This window comes from Schistocerca gregaria, chromosome 1 (genome assembly GCF_023897955.1).
Source record: "Schistocerca gregaria isolate iqSchGreg1 chromosome 1, iqSchGreg1.2, whole genome shotgun sequence".
NCBI classification, from domain to species: domain Eukaryota; kingdom Metazoa; phylum Arthropoda; class Insecta; order Orthoptera; family Acrididae; genus Schistocerca; species Schistocerca gregaria.
Window position 1 is genome coordinate 730,571,079 of NC_064920.1, and position 20,306 is coordinate 730,591,384.

Sequence of the window (20,306 nt, forward strand, 5' to 3'; positions counted from 1 at the left end):
CCCTGGCAGTGTGTCCAAGGAGTCCTCAAACAGGAAAAATGCTTATAGGTCCTGCTGCGATTACAAGTTTCGATTTCAGTGAACGGTCACTGATGCGTACCTCATGCCTAACATCACAGAGACAACTGAATAAAGCAGAAAAAACTATTCAACTACAGAAAAGGAAATGCTGGTGCTGATTTTTTGTGTCACATATTTTTGTTGCTATGAGTATGAGAGACGTTTTAAGGTCATAATAGATCATACTGCACAAAAATGGCTTCTAGGATTAAAAGATACAACCAGTAAGCTAACCCACTGGGCCTTAAGGCCTCATAAATTCAATTGTGAGGTAGTGAATTGTCCAGATAAGTCTCCTGGTAAAGCTGATGGATTAATTTGTAAAGTACATTCCACAGAATCCATCAGAATAAGTAGAAAAAAGTGGCACAGAGGCCTGTGACCCCAACTGTCAGCTATATGCAAAACATGCACTTCATCTCTGATGATGATGATGAGTGGCTTACAAGCAGACAAGATGCAACTGCTGTACCATTGTGCCAACCTGTTTAAAGAATGAAGTGTTGAAGCAAGCTCATGATTCCATCTTAGCTGGGCACAGTGGATGATGAGGGTCTGCAGCATTTTGGAAAATTACTGGTGGCTAATGAGGTAATGGTGTGAGTGTTACATAAAAAACTGCATTCCTCAAGCTCAAAGAGCCTAGCTGAATCATCAGCAAATGCCATTGCACATTAGCATGTCTGATTAAAGTCAGTTGTTTTGTTTTTTATGTGGTTGGTATAGTAGATAAGCAGACAGGAAGCAGACAGGAAGTAAGTTGGTAGGAAGTAAGAATGAGTGAGTATATGTGAGACATGCTTTGCAAGTGTAACTTTAAGTTTGAAGGTTCTTTATAACATATGCTTTCTGGAGTAATTCAGTCATTGAAGATTATGAGGGATTTGAGGAAGTACTACTCTCAACCATGGAGTCACTGCAGTGCTGAGCCAGGCAAGTCACTGTTTGCCCCACAAAACGAATATGTACCATACCTGAGTCATGCGAATATATTATGTTTTACTCTGAGAAGCCAGCAACTAACAGCCCCAGAGAGCTCATTAAAGTGAAACTGAATTTTTCCAGAAGATAAACTCACACTGACTACTTAGTACCAAAATGGGTAAAGTCATTGACACCTGCTATCACCAAGGAAATTTCAGCAGTGCCCAGAGCTACAAGATCAGGGATTGCTAATGAATGGTAGCCAATGTGGCATTTCAGGTTCTACTTTCCAGTTACCTACCATCTCGTCACTAGAACCACAATTCCAAACACCATCTACTCGTTAATTTACCTACTGGATCTGCATTTCAAAATCCTGTACAAGGAAAACCAGACTTTCCTAAACACCACGTTAGACCCAACTCACCTGGCTACCATGGGCCAAATGATGGCAGCACAAAATGGTCATTTGACAATGAAACATAAGAAAGCATCAGAATAAATGATGCAACTGACTCAAAGCCACAGGGGCTAGCACATTATCTGTTTGTGTAATTTTGAGCATAATAAGTATTGTGTACTGCCTTGTCAGATATATAGTTGCCCAAATTTCACCCTTACCTTCCTTCAGCCTGTGAGTCCACATTAGTCATGCCAGTACCAGTGCGTAAGTGACTCAACTGCAGTGAACAATAATGAAGTGTGAAATAAAAAAGGGAAGCACAAAAATTCAGTGCTTAAGCGTAATAGGAGTGAGATACTGTATGTAATGTAAAATAAAATGTAAAGGAGGACACGCCGAAGTCTTGTTCAAGAAGTCAAGAAACATTGATAAATGTGGAAGTGTCTGTTACGCTCAGAACAAATAGACAGGAATCTGGAAGACTGGATTAATCTAAGGAGGGCAGAAATGTAACGGCTCAAACACAGACAGCTGGGACCACAGCCCAGCAACTGAAACCAGGCTGCATTGAGCAGCCAATGCCCTGTCAGCTCAGCAGCATCAGCAGACACTGTTTCCACAGCTGTCATTTCTGTGTGAGGAATGTTGTGCAGAAACTCATCACATGAGTGACCAACTTACTGCTGATTATGCCACACCAGGCCTTTGCCCCCCCCCCCCCCCCCCCCCCCTCTTTCCAGATGTTTGTTGCTGCCTTGGGGAACCTTCCACAACTGTCAGCATGTGGAAATTGGATTTTAACCAGCAGGACCAACCTATCAGCAAGTCATCACAGCTGGGTTGTCCAATGATGCAGAGCCCATGTTGGTTACAGCATCAATTACACTGCTTCTGCCACGCCATGAACTAACAACCACTGCCTGAGTGTCCAACCCAGGCACAAGAATGTCACCTCACTGCTACGCCGCCACCCCACAGCTGTCAACCACCACCCACCAGCATGCTGTGGTAGCCAGGTTCCCACCACTGTCGACATGAAATGCCTGCTTTGGCACTGACATAGCAATGTACTGTGGTTTGAGGATCACCTCAGGTGATCTGCAATCTGTCTGTTTCAGATGTGTTTAAACATATCTGTTTGTGTTCATCAGTAAAATGTTCAAGTGTTTTGTAAACTGATTGGCTACCTTCTTCGCCTGCTCCATTACCAACCTCCAACAGAGAACCACTCGCCCAATGCTACGCTGCAGTAAATCCTGTTACAATATCATTCCGCATTCTGGGTGCCAAATTATGTTGTTGTTTGCTTTTTTAGCCCCATGTCCAGTGTCAAATTGATGTGATGGCTCTCAACTATTTTTACTGTTTGCTGAAGGTTATCCAGCACAATCAGATTTATACAGTTATTAACAGATTTCATGAAGAGAAAGCTGCTAACTGGGAACCACATATGTTAAAAAAAAGGTTAATGCCTTTATATTCTCCATAATACAAAGGAATTTAATAATTTCCTGGTACTTTGCAGAACATTGTCATGGATGAATGATAAATGTACTTTACAAATGTTCTGTCAGTTTCTTCAAAGTTTTTATATGCCAAAACTGATGAGATTCTGAACCTGAGACAACTCCCATTTCATCAAATTCTAACTTCAGATTATTGCAAATATTTGGAGGAGGCATATTAGTGTATTGATATTTTATGTATTTTCATTCAGTAACGCCATAAGGAATAATGTTCTGGGGCATGTCATCTTTAAGAAAGAAAGTCTTCACTGCTCAGAAATGTGCTGTAAGAATAATATGTGGTACTCACCCACATTCATCCCAGCTGAGATACTAAAAGATGGAGGAGAAGCGTTGCACAGACATTTATTTAATCTTGTACAGATAGTCTCGAAAACAGAGAACGTTCCAACAGAGTGGAGATAATCATTAATAGTCCCTGTACATAAAAAGGGAGACAGGGAAGATCTCAGAAACTATAGAGAAATATCATTAGTCAATACAGGTTATAAGATCATATCTTGTTTATTGCTATGTCGCTTAAAAACATATGCAGAAAATATTATTGGGGATTATCAAAGTGGCTTCCACAAAAACAGACCCACCACTGATAACATATTTACAATAAAATCAATAAATGAAAAAGTTTAGGAATGTAATCATAAAACACATTTTCTGTTCATCAATTTCATGAAAGCTTATGACTCCATCCATAGACAAAGCTTGTGGAATGTAATGACTGAATTTGGTTTCTCAATTAATGTGATAAATCTCTGCAAAGTATGCATGGATGAAAATTCAAGCAGGGTTTTACTACATGGATTAAAGTCTGACCATTTTAAAAATAAAACTGGGTTAAGACAAGGAGATGCTTTGTCCTGCCTTCTCTTCAATACAGATTGAAAAAGAGTTGCGAGGAAACTCAAACTGGTACCTGCTGGGATTCTCCAAGACAGCAAAATTAACAAATTAGCATATGCAGATGAAATAGTGCTCAACAGAAACAGTGAAATAGAGATTAGGCAGTTATTTGTGGAGCTTGCAACAGAAGCATCAAGACTTGGCCTGAAAGTAAATGACGAGAAAAATACATGGTAGTTCAAAGATGTAGAGATCAATGGGATAACCAGTCACATCTAATACTTGATGAACACAAATTTGAGCATATTGAACAGTTCACATTTCTGGGATCAGTGTTAGATGAACAAAATCAGAGAGAGGTAGAATGAAAAGTGAGACTGCAAAATGCTAACTGAGCCTATAATGCTATACAAAATCTCTTAGGGTCCAAGCTGCTCACTAGTAAAACTAAAATAATGTTATATAACACAATCATCAGACCAGTTCTAATCTATGGGGTAGAAACATGGAGCCTAACGAAAACAGAACACCACCATTTACAAGTGTTTGAGAATAAAGTTTATAAAAAAAATCTTTGGTCCATATTATGACAATGAATCACCTAGGAGTACTTGGCACAATGAAATTTATTGCATATACAAAAGATTGGGAATAAATAACTAGCAAGAGACAGCACAATGTAGGAGCATCTGGAGAAACCATGTGAGATTGGCAAGGGACCTTCAATTCCCTTACAAGCCTGCTGCTACTACTACTGCTACTACTACTACTACTACTACTTAACACAGTGTATTTATACCCTCACGAAGGTTATTGTAAATAATCCAATACAGTTCAAAGGAGCCATAATGTACTTAACTACAGTACCAGATGAAAAAATGAAATTCATTATTCCACACTAAGATTGTACAAAAAAGTGTGCACAATGCTACCACCAAACTTTTTGATCACTTTTTTTACCCAATAATATAAAATGTCTGACAGACAGCAAAACCAAATTTAAAAACAATCTGAAAAATTTTCTTCTTGGTAATCAATCCTATTCAATCCTAAGAATTTTTGTTTGTTCAATGTGTAAAACGTGATGGATAGGAACTTCTATTTCACATCTGTATTGTTGGAGGGGAAAACCTTGTAAATGGTCAACATGTTGTTGTACTTACATGTGAATGTAAAATGACTTGTTCTGCATCATTACAATTAATCATACAAATGACCCATGGAACATGACACTAAACTACAAATAAGAACATTTGAGTGAAGAGTTACTCCTTGTGAAAATCAAAAGTTCCTTCATCACGGTGCTAGTAGGTGGCCTTCATTGCATACCTTGCTGCAGTCAGTGACCATACAGATGTTAGGTAATGGAAGGCAGTCACACAGCATTTCACTAAGGTGTATTTCCACAGAGCTAAGCAACAGGTCAATCATCAGTGGTCAGATGATCATTAGTGGTCAATGATACATCTAGCCACCTCGGATCACAGTGCATATTAGTAAAGAGCAACACCAAACATCTTCTCTTCTAGAGTATAAATCCCATTTTAATTATCTGGTTTCCTCTTGTGTACCTTCTGGGGCATCTGTTTTTGTCCATTTTTGTGCCATTGGTTAGAAGGAATGTATTACTCCAGTTGTGATGGAAGGTGATGTGACTCATTGAAATTTGCTACTTTCATCCAGTTTTCAGCAAATTCTCTTCTACCTTCAAAAATAGTTTGATTTTACCTTGGCTCTAAAAAAACCACCCCAGGGAGTTTCCATCACTTCTCAGGCATCATTTATCTTCTTGTGTAGTGAATATGTTGTATGTCCAATATTATTTTTGGCAAAACATTGCTGCTGGGATTCAAATCTCAATTTGCCTTTCAGAATTAGGTCTTCCATTGCTTCTATAAATTTCCTAAAGTAAATGCCAGGATGGTTCTTTTGAAAAGGAAACAGATAATTTTCCTCTCCATACTGTGATCCATCCATAATGACCATATTGTGGATACTATCAAATCCTAATCTTCCTACCTTCCCCCTCTTACACATAAAGAAATAAAAATAATGTTATTATGAGCATGGCTACTCACCATACAGAGGAAACATTGAGTCACAGATAGCCATAACAAAAATAATGCTACACATTTTAGCTTTTGACCAAAAGACCTTCTTCTGAAGTAGAAAAGACACACAGATTCACAAAACCACAACTCACACGTGTATGTGCGAGTTGTGATTGTGTGAATGTTTGTATTTGTTATCTACTCCAGAAGAAGGCCTACATTCATGCAAACACAACTCTCACACATACGTGTGTATGAGTTGTGGTTGTATGAATTTGTGTGTGTTTTCTACTACAGAAGAAGGCCTTTTGGCCATAAGTTTAAACATACAGCAGTGTCTTCATTGTGCCCGTCAACAACTCATTGTCTCCTCTATATGGTCAGTCGCAGTTTATCCTTTTTGCTATGTAATATTAACATATATTGCACTTAAAATTTGACTTGCAAATACCTTTGCTGTTGCCTCATGTAATGGAAGAGAGGTACATATCTTCTGACACAATCATCAAAGACTGAATCTTTTACTCACTCAAAACATCTATTTGAAACACAGCTGTACATGGCGATACAGCAATATTATTTATGGAACATTCAAAAGTAATGTCTCTTGCCTATAAATGAGGAAATCTCAGGAACTTAACTGCAGTTGTGTATGACGACAATTGTTAGTAAATGTGAAATGTAGGTTGAAGAAGATTTCTCTTTATTCTCAAAAACTGTTCATTGTCTTATTTGTTTTACTACTTCAGTTTATTTTGTACTCCTATTGTTCTGTCCTCTTTCAGTGAGTTCTATTTCATTGCTGCACATTTTATTGTTTTCTCAGAGTGTAGAAATTTCGTACTAAACTCTTTTCGTTGAGGAAATGTATGTATTATAATTTGAATATATATTTTTTTAAATGTCTGTGGTAAGGACGGTGGGACCCAACTGCTGAGTTCATTCGTCCCTCGGCTTACACACTAAGTAAACTAACTTTAACTTATGCTAAGGACAACACACACACCCACGCCTGAGGGAGGACTCGAACCTCTGACGATGGAAGCCACACAAACCATGACAAGACACCTCACACTGCACAGCTACCCCGCATGGCTGAACATAAGTTTATTAGAGGGTGAAGATAAACTCATGCATTTTGTAGTCTTAAGTGAGAATGATTATTTGGATTTTTACATTTTTTCCCAACAGACTTATTCCAAATGAGTGGGAATTGCGTTGGACTTGTATTTAGGATGGTTGGGGAGCAGATCTCCATTCAGTCATCTAAATTAAGCTCTTTGTGGTTTATCTAAATCACTTAAGGTTAAATATATCTACAAACAAAGATGATGTAACTTACCAAACGAAAGCGTTGGTATGTTGATAGACACACAAACAAACACAAACACACACACAACATTCAAGCTTTTGCAACACACGGTTGGTTCATCAGCAGAGAGGGAAGGAGAGGGAAAGATGAAAGGGTGTGGGTTTTAAGGGAGAGGGTAAGGAGTCATTCCAGTCCCGGGAGCGGAAAGACTTATCTTAGGGGGGAAAAAGGTTAGGGATACACTCGCACAAACACACACACACACACACACACACACACACACACACACACACACACACACACACACACACACACACACACCAGTCCGCACATATACAGACACAGCTGCTTGTGTCTGTATATGTGCGGACTGGTGTGTGTGTGTGTGTGTGTGTGTGTGTGTGTGTGTGTGTGTGTGTGTGTGTGTAGTAAGTCTTTCTGCTCCCGGGATTGGAATGACTCCTTACCCTCTCCCTTAAAACCCATCCTTTCGTCTTTCCCTCTCCTTACCTCTTTCCTGATGAAGCAACTGTGTGTTGTGAAAGCTTGAAATTTGTGTGTGTGTTTGTGTTTGTTTGTGTGTCTATCGACATACCAATGCTTTCGTATGGTAAGTTACATCATCTCTGTTTTTAGATATATTTTCCCCACGTGGGATGTTTCCCTCTATTATATTCACTTAAGGTTAATATTGAGATAGTACCTTTGAAAAGATTGTTGCCAGTTTCAACCTATTCTTATCCTCTCTGAGCTTGTGCTTTTATTTTTCCTTCTTACAGATTTACACCCACCTAACAGAATTGAGGTGTACCTGTATCCTGGAAAGTACAAGAAAAATTTGTTGTGCATATGACCTCAAATATAAAATACCATAGGATATATATTTTATTTACAGTTTAATGACAACATAAATTAATAGTGTATTTGTTCATTTTACTTGAAAATTGCATTCTAGTGTCTTGAATAAATTCAAGCTTATTTGAATATTAGAATACAAATAAAATTAATTTTTAACAAACAAGATGATAATCTTTTACAGAAAGAAATGCTCTCTGCTGAAGATGCAGCATTGTTGCAATCAAAACAGGATGAACTGATGGCAAAGCTTGGTGAATTTGGAGCTCTGACAATTAGGATACAAACCCTTTTAAAACTTAGTCATCTGACAGAGTCTCAGCTATGCCTGTTGGAGGGCCCACGTCCTGGTGAAGAGAAGGAAACATTTGATTTGGAAATTGAGGATGAAAGTCTTCCTAAAGTAATAATTTGTGGTTCTGAAGATCATATTCCAAGAATTGTTGTTTGTGAGCCTACAGTGAAAAAAGAAGAACCTTTACTGAAGTGTTGTTGTGCTAAGCATCCAGTAAGGGAAAAAAACATACAAATGCAGTTTGATTTTTGATCAACATATTTATTGTACTATACTTTGCACTGTAATGTTGTTTTATTTTACAGATACTTCTTGGAGGTATTGGTGGTGAAACTGCAGGGTATGTAGAGTTACTTATTTGATTGTAGAATGAACAAGTTAATTGTAGCACATTATAAATAATTTCAGTTTATCTCAGTCTCTGATATGATTAGTTTAGCTGTTACAATATGATTATTGTAGATAACAATTTATAATTTACATATTGATTACATACTTTTAAGATTCATGAAACTCCTGCATGGCAGTAGATTCAATGGAAAAAATTACTTTTAATTCCAGACATGTGCTACCCAACAGAATAAAAGTTGTTGCAGCACAATACAAACACTGTAACTATCCTGAGAAAGTCTACTTACAAAGTTCCAAGGGCAATTATTAAGCAATGAATCTAGGAATGTAGTACAGCTCCCTATGTATCACTCCCATGTGGCCCACAAAGACAAGCAGCTACACTAATTACTGTGCACACAGTGGAATTTAAGCAGTCCTTCTTGAGCTCTTTAATCAAATGGAACTAGAATAAACTTTAATATGTGGTGCAATTAGAAGTACTCCACCCTCTCCCTTTGCTACACATGGCACAGTGGTTCTGCAGGATATAGATGCAAATGTAGATTCATACAGCTCATTATACTCACAATCTTCTAGTTCCTGAGAATATTTAATTTGTGCATGGTTTTATTCTGAATCAGTACTGTGTCATTCACTTATCATCTTTTTACCTCTCAACTGTTAAACATAATTAATCATGCGTTTAATATGACAAAATCTAAAAAAGTTTCTAGTTGCTTTTGTCTTACTGTAATTATGAAACATGAACATTTGCACCTCATGCATGCTTGGGAATGCATCAAGCTAAAAAAAAGTACATTACTTATCTTTGATATTATGAACAAAGACCCTTGGGTTTGCTAAACTGTTAAATCAGTCATTTTGTTTCCTATTTTTGTGGTTTTTTTTTCATAGATATAATAGCCAGCAAGATATAGGAGATTATTCGGATAGTTAATGGAGACAAAAATTTAATTGTGACAGGGGGCTTGAATCCAATGGTAGAAAGAGGAAGAGAAAGGAAAATACTAGGTGCATATGGACTGGGGGGAGGGGGAGGGGGTGAAGGAATGAAAGAGGAAACCGCCTGTTAGGATTTTACATAGAGCATAATATAGTCATCACTAAAACTTGGTTTAAGAATCATGAAAGAAGGTTGTATTAGAAGAAGAGACCTGGAGACACCACAATGTTTCACACTGATTATGCAGGATGTACATAAAGTCCGGGAACACTTTCACTTATTTATTACACAAGAGCCAAACATTGTACAGATATTGCACATATGTCATGTTGAGTTTTTTGTCATGTATACCTGAATCACAAACATGGCTAGTTCAGTGCGAAGCGAGCTTTCTGTGCGTTGAAGTTCAACAAAACAAGTGTGTTATAGCTGTTCAATGGATGCTTGGAACCAAGTACAGTAAGAAGCCACCAACAAGAAAGGCCATTTACCACTGGCACAACAAATTCGTTGTGATGGGTTGCTTGTGCCCAGCAAAGAGAAGTGGACATCCCAGTGCGGGTAAAGTGAATGTGGAGCACGTACGAGAGACATTTATAAGGAGTCCAAATAAATTGGTGCATCATGCATTCTGTGAACTTGAAATGGCTCCAATGAAAGTGTGGAAATCCCTGCAACTGTCTATGAAACCATTCAAATTGGAGTTAGTGCAGAAGCTCACTGATGATGAGAAAGACCAAGAGTTTTGAGTTTTGTTCACAGTTGCAACAACTGAATGAGGGTGGGGATGGCATTGTTGATTGCTTAATTGTTAGTGACGAAGCCACTTATCACACTAATGGGAAAGTGAACAGACATAATTGTCGACTCTAGGGTACAAAGCATCCATACGAAAGCATTGAATTTTAGCATTATTCCCCAAAGGTAAATGTATTTTGTGCCTTGTCATGTCGAAAACTGTACGGGCCACTCTTCTTCAGTGACAGCACTGTCACTGGATATTCCTACTTGGACATCTTGCAGCAATGGCTGATGCCTCAAATGCAGTGGGACTCTCCATTCATCTTTCAGCAGGATGGGGCTGCCCCCCATTTTCATTGTGAAGTTCATGGGTACCTAATCATGGGACTGCTGCATTGATGGATCAGCCATGCTACAGAAGGGGACAGCTATTTCATGAAATGTCCTGCCTGATCACCAGATCTCACTCTGTGTGACTTTTTTTCTGTGAGGACACATTAAAGATCTGGTGTATGTACCGCCTCTTGGAGAGAATACGCGAAGTGATTGCTATAGTTGATTATGCCATGCTGGGATGGGTATGGCAAGAATTCGATTACCGTATTGACGTTTGTCGAGTCACTCATGTTTTGCATATAGAATGTTTCAGAGTTTCTCTCCAAAATGCAATATGTATGACATCTGTACATCTTGTGCAATAAATAATTGAAAGTGTTCCTGGACTTTATGTATGCCCTGTATAATTAAAAGACAAAGATTTTGGAACCGATTTTAAATTTTAAGACATTTCAAGAGGTAAATGTAGACTCTGACCACAATTTATTGCCTATGAACTGTTGATTAAAACTAAAGAAGTGGCAGAAAAGTAGGAAATTAGGGAGATGGGTCATGAATAAGTTGATAGAACCAGAGGTTGTTGAGAGTTTCAGAGGGAGTGTCAGGCAACACCTGACTAGAACAGGGGAAGGGAGTACAGTAGAAGATGAATGAGTAGATTTGAGAGATGAAATAGTGAAGGCAGCTGAGGATCAAATGAGTAAAAGAACAATGCCAATAGAAGTCCTTGGATACAACAGGAGATATTGAATTTAATTGATGAAAGGAGAAAATATGAACCTGCAGCAAATTAGGCAGGCAAAACGAAATACAAATGTCTAAAAAAATGAGATTGACTGGAATTGCAGAATGGCTAAGTGGGTATGGCTAGAGGACAGTTGTAAGGATTTGGAAGCATACATCACTAGTGGAAAGATAGATACTCTGTACAGGAAAATTAAAGAGTCATATGCACAAAAGAAGCAGTATGAATATTAAGAACTCAGATGGAAAAATTGTCTTAAGGGAAGCCGGAACGATCCATCTCCTCCATGTTAATTTTAGCAAATAGAAGGAACATTTTTTCTAAAACCATTAAACATTTTGCTCTGAAATTTGGACTACATGTTCAGTGAATATTTCTCTACTTAGTTATAATGCCATGTTAAGAAATATGTATTGGTTTTTGTTTTACAATTTTTTTAAACAGATGCTTATTTTTTTTCTCTAAAATTTTGCACTTTTTCTTCTATAACTCTTGAATTATACATTTTTTTTTTTTACAATTTGTTATAAAAATGAAGGACAAGAAGTAAACAATATTGTGTATAAATTTCATTGATATACTGTTAGCAGTTTTGAGAAAATGTTCCTCAAAGATGAAAATCTTAAAGTTACGGGAAATGGCTTCCAAAGTTTTTTAATACATTTCTGCCCCATATGATGGATTATCAGCATCCTCTTCTTTTTCCAGTGTTAGTTGCCTTTTCACTGTTCTTTTATTCCCTTTTGCTGCATGTTGTAGGCTCTTGTCTCTTCTTCCTGCACCTCTTAGTCTTTCTTTATAAATTAGGCGCATTGTGGAAATGGTGTTGTGTCCTGCTTGGAAACCTAAACGTTTCAGCACATCACATTTGATAATGTTTCCTTCATTGTATGTTGCCACTGCATCATACACTCCAAAATGCAATGTATGTTTTTATCTGTGCAAACACTCTTTTGGGAATCCTAATCCAAATTAAATTATTTACACTTTCATTTGGATTTTGTGTTTTCCCATGTAAACACTTATCCAATAAACTTGGCTGTGATAAATCTCTGAATATGGACTTAATTACATCAATTACAGCATTTGGCAAACTGTTTTATGGGTATATTCCATTCCTGATTGGTACTTACACCATGAGTCATCACTTGTGGGGCACAGTGCATATTGTGCATGCTCATTTGTTGATGCAGTATGACAAAATAATCGCCCATAGTGCTCTCCTCATATGCTCAATGCTTCTCGTATTTTGCATAATTGCACACCCATAATACCTCTGTAATCTGTCAGTTGCTTCATCTGTCAATCTTCCTCTTCCTCAAGGGTCTTACCATCACTAAGCTTCTGGAATCCTAATGTCTGGTTTTGTTTGCGCAAGCGAGCCCCCATGTGCTTCTGCACATGTCCAATGCACTCCTGTTTTTAATGTGAATTTCATTGCCATAAGGTTTGAGTTCTTCTACAGCTTTATATCTCTTGGAATCACTATCTCCTAGATAGTTAGTGTATCGTACATTATACCACTCCCGTGCTCTGGAAAAAATTGCTTTCTTTCCCTCTACTTTCATCGCTCCACTCGTGCCGTGAAAATTTGCTTCACAGCTTTCACTATGTTCGTCCTTGGTGCTTCCCTTATATATACAATGTTTTGAGAGAATACCAACATCAATTACTTTGCAACTGCCTCCACTGGCAGCTGTCACAACTCCATTTACAGATTTATGACTTCTAAGTTGCCATGATCCATCTAAAGCAACAGTTAAATCTCTACAATTCCCATTATCTGTCACAGCTTCTTCAACTGCTTTCTTTATTGTTGCTTGTGCAATATCTTCAGCAGAAGATCCCACCAATTCATTATAAAATCCAAACTTGGTTGGTGGTTTTGGCAAGTTCATAATTCCACATAACATTGTCCCTGCAGCACTGCCCTTGTCAATGCAATGCAAGCCACACACTAGCCTAACATTTACATCATACACCTTCTTTCCACTATTACCACTATGAGAAATACTGTTAGAATTAGAAAACGAAATTTCTGCAGCACATTTGTTACAATTCAATAACATTTTACATGCCAAACCAATGTGTGAAGTTATTTTCAATTCCAGTCCTCTTTCTATGCAAACGTGGCATAATACGTTATGTTTCAACATATTAGACAGCAAGGAAATGTTAATTATTTCATTCACATCATTACTGTCACTTTCATAGTTTTCAGATTTTTCTTTGCTTTTACAAAGTTTTTTGCTGGAAAATATTCATTTGGAGTAGTTGGTGAAGCAGTCTGAACAGTATCTCCCTTCAAAATAACAAAAGATTTCTTCTTCCACTCATTGTGCCTTTTCTTAAACACTCGATTGCTGAAACGGGGCATATTGATATCCACAAACCAAACACGTAAAACAGGTACAAGCAAAATTTGTTAAATCTGCAAAATTGAACAGCTAAACAACACAAAGCAAACTCCACAAGTCAACACACATGGTATATCATTTATGTTTACCGATATGAACAGTCACTTGTTGCAGAGATAGTCATACAATGCTGGAAAACAAAACACTGTCTAATTCCGCCAAGATACCCTGCTTGCAGCCAGCGAGCTGCATCGTCAGAGGTGACACACCAAGTCGCTACAACCATTTATGCAGCACGTCAACTTCGCAGCAATAAAAAACACACTTAGAATTCGCTTAGAAGGGTGACACTTGATTTGTTTTATTCAGATAAACGAAATAATGAAGGCAGCTAAGGATCATGTAGGTAAAAAGGTGAGGGCTAGTAGAAATACTTGGTTAACAGAAGAGATACTGAATTTAATTGAGGGAAAAAGAAAATGTAAAAATGTAGTAAATGGAGCAGGTGAAAAGGAATACAAACTTCTCAAAAATGATAGTGACAGGAAGTGCAAAATGCTTAAGCAGGAATGGCTAGAGGACAAATGTAAGGATGTAGAGTCATATACCACTAAGGCTAAGATAGATGCTGCATAAAGGAAAATTAATGAGATCTTTGGAGAAAAGATGACCACCTGTATGAATATCAAGAGCTCATATGGAGAACATTTCTAAGCAAAGAATGGAAAGCAGAAAGGTGGAAATGGAAGTGAATGTAGATGAAGCTGAAATTTGAGATGTGCTACTGTGTGAAGAATATGACAGAGCATTGGAAGACCTAAGTCCAAACAAGGCCCCGGGGTAGACAACATTCCATTAGAACTACTGACAGCCTTCGGAGAGCCCGCCATAACAATACTCTACCATCTGATGAGCAAGGTGTGTGAGACTGGAGAAATACCCTCAGACTTAAAGAAGAATATAAAAATTCCATGAAGAAAGCAGGTGTAGACAGGTGTGAAAATTACCGGACTATCAAATTAATAAGTTATGGCTGCAAAATACTAACATGAATTCATTAAAGATGAATGGAAAAACTGGTAGAAGCTGACCTCAAGGATGATCAGTTTGGATTCTGTAGAAATGTTGGAACACATGAGTCAGTACTTATCTTAGAAGATAGATTAAGGAAAGGCAAACCAAAGCATTTGTTGACTTGGAGAAAGCTTTTGACAATATTGACTGGAATAGTCTCTTTCAAATTCTGAAGGTTGAACGGTTCAAATACAGTGAGCAAAAGGCTATTTAAAATTTATTCAGAAACCAGATGGCAGTTATAAGACTCAAGGGGCATGAAAGGGGAGCAGTGGTTGGGAAGGGAGTGAGGAAGGGTTGTAGCCTCTCCTCGATGTTATTCAATCTGTATACTGAGCAAGCAGTAAAGGAAACAAAAGATAAATTTGGAGTAGGTTTTAAAATCCATGGAGAAGAAATAAAAACTTTGAGGTTTCCCAATGACTTTGTAATTCTGTCAAAGACAACAAAGGACCTGGAAGAGCAGTTGTACAGAATGGACAGTGTTAACAGAATCTTCTGTCGGTTCTTGGTAGAACAACATTATAATAAATGAAAAGCACCAGTTTGCTTTTGTTCTACAATATTACTTTTATTGTAAACTGGTTTTTGGCTTTCAAGGCCATCTTCAGACATTAATCTACTATAAAAGACGGATAATTGTGCCTTCTAAGCTGAAAACCGGTTTATAATAAAAGTAATATTGTAGAACAAAAGCAAACTGGTGCTTTTCATTTATTATAATGGACAGTGTCTTGAAAGGAGGACATAAGATGAACACCAATAGAAGCAAACTGAGGATAATGAAATGTAGTCGAATTAAATCAGTTGATTTTGAGGGAATTAGTTTAGGAAATTACATTTAAAGTAACAGGTGAATTTTGCTACTTGGGGAGCAAACTAACTGACGATGGTCGAAGTAGATAGGATATAAAATGTAGAGTGGCCATGGCTAGGAAAGTGTTTCTGGAGAAGAGAAATTTACTAACATTGAGCATAGATTTAAGTGTCAGGAAGTCTTTTCTGAAAGTATTTGTATGGAGTGTAGTCATGTATGGAAGTGAAACATTGATGATAAATAGTTTGGACAAGAAGAGAATAGAAGCTTTCAAAATGTGCTACAAAAGAGTACTGAAGATTAGATGGGTAGACCACGTAAATAATGAGGAAGTACTGAATAGAATTGGGGAGAAGAGGAATTTGTGGCACAACTTGACTGGAGGAAGAGATGGGCTGCTAGAACACATTCTGAGGCATCAAGGGATCACCAATTTAGTGCTGAAGGGAGCTGTGGAGCACAAAAATCATAGAGAGAGACAAAGGGATGAATACACTAAGCAAATTCAGAAGGATGTAGGTAGCAGTAGTTACTAGGAGATGGAAAAGCTTGCACAGGATAGAGTAGGATGAGGAGCTGCATCAAACCAGTCACTGGACTGAAGACCACAATGACAACAACAATAACTATGTTCAACAGCATTTGTAATTAGTGTCCAACTCTGTCACAGCTTCCTGTCTGTTAAAATAATACAGGTTTTTCATGCCATATAGACTGATCATAAAAACATTGCAGTCTTGCACATGATGTGAATGCCAAACAAGGTGTTGCTCCATACTAGATGATTTATATGTTATCCCATTGTCTCATGATCCAATCGAAGGCTGAGGAAATATTTCTTTCTTTTGCACTTACCTCCTTGCAACACATCACTGTAAGTAAATAGGGATATTGAGATGCCCCACTTGTCCAACACACTAAACCTTTCAGGAGATACAGAAAACTTTCCAGTCTTAAGAATTGTACTGAAATTCCATATATCTTCTCATATTTTGTTAAAATGAATGTGTAGGGATGAATGCCAATGCTCTGTATGCTATCCTAGTATATTTTTGTGACATAATGTTACAATTTTTTAGTGAACATGTGGGCTTTCTCAGTATTTTGTGATAAATAAACATAAACCAATGTTTGATTCATACTTCATTGCTAATATGGACAAAAATCAAAGAAATTATGGCTATTTTCCATTCTCTTTGGCATAATACTCCACACACAATTCATTCATTGACACATGTTAGCCAATTGTTTAAGTCAGAATAGAAGTTCTTGATGATTTCTTGTTTTTGTAGGCATGGTAGAAGTCACCTTAGGTCTTATTTACAAGCATATGATGTTGATAAGTCTGGCTTACAGACTTGGTGGAATTACAGTTCGGTTAACTAATTGCAATGTATGGTCATCTGCTCCATCAATGAATGGCTTAACTTTAAAAATACTAAGAGTTTCATATGAATAACAGAAATCTATGAATTGTGTTACATGAAAGTGCTGTTTGCTATCTCTTTGTGTAGCCCTTCCTTGAGTTTCAACAGAAACTCTTGAGTTTCAACAGAAGTAGCATTCTTTCAGTAGGAATTTAGCCACCATTGCTTAAAATTTAGTACCTCCTCTGTTTTTTTGTATTATCACTGCAAAATTCATCTTTACACATGAGTCTGTTATTAATTTTACATATTCTTTCAGCAAATATGTGCTATCCACAGTGTAATGTGTATCCACTTGTGGCTACGCAAATTTTAAAAATTTCCATGGAAAATTTTCAGATAAAATTGACAGTCAACTTGAATATCCCATTTAATGTTTCTGAACATCTGCCACATAATCTTCACATTAAGTTTAGGGTCAAGATAATTTCATTCTTCATTGGTATAATGTGCTTTCCTGACTCAAAATGAATTGATGTTATTTTTTATTTCCACTGTTAAAGCTACTGGTTTTGCAATTCCATGACAACATTTTCCCCTCTTATTTTAGGGAGATTTATCTTCTTTTAACAAACTGTACAGGTACCCTATGCAGTCACTGGTGACTTCAAGAACACTTTTCAAGGCAGTTTTACAAACCTGAATCATAGTATGACAACCTGATAAACAATAAACATATGACTGTCCTTTTGGTTTCTTTGTCCCAAATTCCTTATCATTTCTAGGCTTCTTTCTTGCCACTGGTTTTACTTCTAAGAGGTTTGAAGGAATCCATTCTGTTCATTTTTTGTTTGGAAGTCAGTAAAGTTAGCATATAATTCTATCTTGCTGCCCTCTGTTATCTTAGTTGTCATGCATTTCATGTGGCAACAGAATTACATATTCAGTTCAGTTTAACATTTTACATTATTATGTTCCATGTCTTAATTAAACCTGAATTTTGAAGCTGTACTTAGTTTCTGGTTAGAGCTCAAATGCAGTCACAACCATGATGTTTTGTTAAAATTTTGAGAAAACCCATATCTTTTGTACTTGTGCAGTTTCTCTTCAGTTATGGTGATAGTTAAGGTGATATATTGGCTGCATAACAATACAAAAAATCTCAGAATGCATGGGATTTCTGTACATCATGATCAGGCTATATGCTTAAAGTACAAAATCACAGGTAAATTGATTTTGTCAAAAAGTGGACATGTGGGATCTCTCAATATTCCCATTCAAATAATGTGTGGATTCAAGAAGCTGCCACCTAAAATAGTATACAATCAAAGGAAATACACTGCCTGACAAAAAGAGTGAAACACTCAGAAGACAGGTCAGATGTCAATGTAACTTTGTACGCATCGGTGAGTATGTAAAAGGTTAAAGATTTGCAATTCTCTGTGACATTTGGAATATCCTCCAGAGTGCATTAGTGGTGTTTGTGTTTAGTGTTACCCATGTAGGGTATATTAGGGGTGTGAACAGTGTCAGATGTTGAGTGGTCTCTCTGAAGGACATGTAGATGCCACATACCCATGAGAGACAGCATAATCAGCTCCTGAAAGGGGTCTTATTGTGAGTATCCATTTGGCCATCTGTTGAAATCCTGCAATATCCAGATTTGTGGGCCATTCAAGTGTTACAGTGATATGATGTTGGACTGCATAGCAGTGTGGATGCAACATCAACTATGTCTGTCCACCGCAAGGGAAAATCTCGATATTGTTCACCAAGAACATTGTAACATCTTTGCATCGGAACATGGCATTAGCAAACACGTAATGAGCACTCTGTAACATTCTGTGTCATTTTACACCATTAATCAGAGACTAGCAGCAACTGGATTAGGGAATTAGCCATCCCATGCATGAGCTGCTATTAACACCACATCAAAAACAGCTGTGTTGGGAATGGTGCCATGACTGGGAGGCGTGGACTGCTGACAAATGATGTCACATTGCATTCAACTGTTTCTAATTACCCTGGTTAACCATTATCAGTGAGTATATTGGCAACTGTGGAAGAGGACTCATTTTTGCAAAGTTTTGAAGAGGTGTAGTGGTGTTACTGCTGGTAGCATGGTGTGGGGAGCCATCATGGGCGCTGTGGCAACAATATCATAGTGCCATTTCTCCACAGAACAATGCTCATCCACACATTGCATGGGTCTCTACGAATTGTCTGTGTGATGTTGAGGTACTCCTTTGGCCAGCAAGGTGCCACATCTGTTCCTGATAGTCTGTGTGTAAGAACAGCATGGATGTCAAGTCCATTCCAGTGCCAGTATCCAGGGTATTAAGAACAGTTGGAGGCCAACTTGCCTTGGCAGGGCATACAATGGCTTTATGACAACATTCCTAATTGAATTGGTGCATAGATCTAGGCCAAAGGGGGTTGTAATACATCAGGTATCAGTCAGATCACTAAGTCATGTGGTCTATTGGTAAGCACACAGTTTGCTTGGTATTGATCTCTTCAGTTGACATTTTTACACTCTAGTTTAATAACTGAGACGTGTAACTGAAATGTCAATCTTTTATATCTTATTTATAACAACAAGAACAATCAATTATTGACAAAATTATTAAATTGGATAGATAAAAAACCTACCCACCAAGCGACGGGAGTACACACATGTAAAAGACTGTAGTAATTGGCAAGCTTTTGGAGCCAGTGGCTTCTTCTTCAGGCGGAAGGATTGAAGGTGAAGGAAAAGGACTGGAGAGTTCTTGGAAAAGGGGTAGATTTCAGGAAAGTCACCCAGAATTGCGGGTCAGGAGAGAGTTAGGGTATGGGACAAGAAGGAAAGACTGATTGTTTGGGACTGCCTCGGACAAGATTTGAAAAACTGAGAGCTTAAAGGTGGAAGACAAGGTAGGATGCACACAGAGATTACTGCTTGAGCATCATGTGTGTGTTAATAAGAGTAAAATGTTTTGACTTAGGTCTTTCAGTGCTCTGTCAAATTCTTCACACAGTATCATATCTCCCATTTCATCATCCTCTACATCCTCTTCCATTTCCATAATATTGTCCTCAAGTACATTTCCCTTGTATAACACTTCTACATACTCCTTCCACCTTTCAGATTTTCCATCTTTGCTTAGTACTGGTTTTCTGTCTGAGCTTTTGATAATTCATACATCTGCTTTTCATTTCTCCAAATGTTTGTTTTATATTCTTGTAGACACTATCCAAATGGGATGGAGATCAATAGATGTGATGTCCATGTACAGACAAACAAATGACTACAATTTCATAGAA

The 20,306-nt window shown here is 37.6% G+C and overlaps 1 protein-coding gene across 2 annotated transcripts in view; it reads left to right on the forward strand.

Moving 5' to 3' along the window:
- LOC126267091 (uncharacterized) overlaps window positions 1-20,306 on the forward strand; it is a 201,682-nt gene that overhangs the window by 97,652 nt on the left and 83,724 nt on the right. For both annotated transcript variants that reach the window (XM_049971963.1, XM_049971973.1), the window contains 2 exons: window positions 8,156-8,479; window positions 8,572-8,606. In XM_049971963.1, the coding sequence (XP_049827920.1) occupies window positions 8,156-8,479; window positions 8,572-8,606 (359 nt within the window). The remainder of the gene's footprint in view (window positions 1-8,155; window positions 8,480-8,571; window positions 8,607-20,306) is intronic.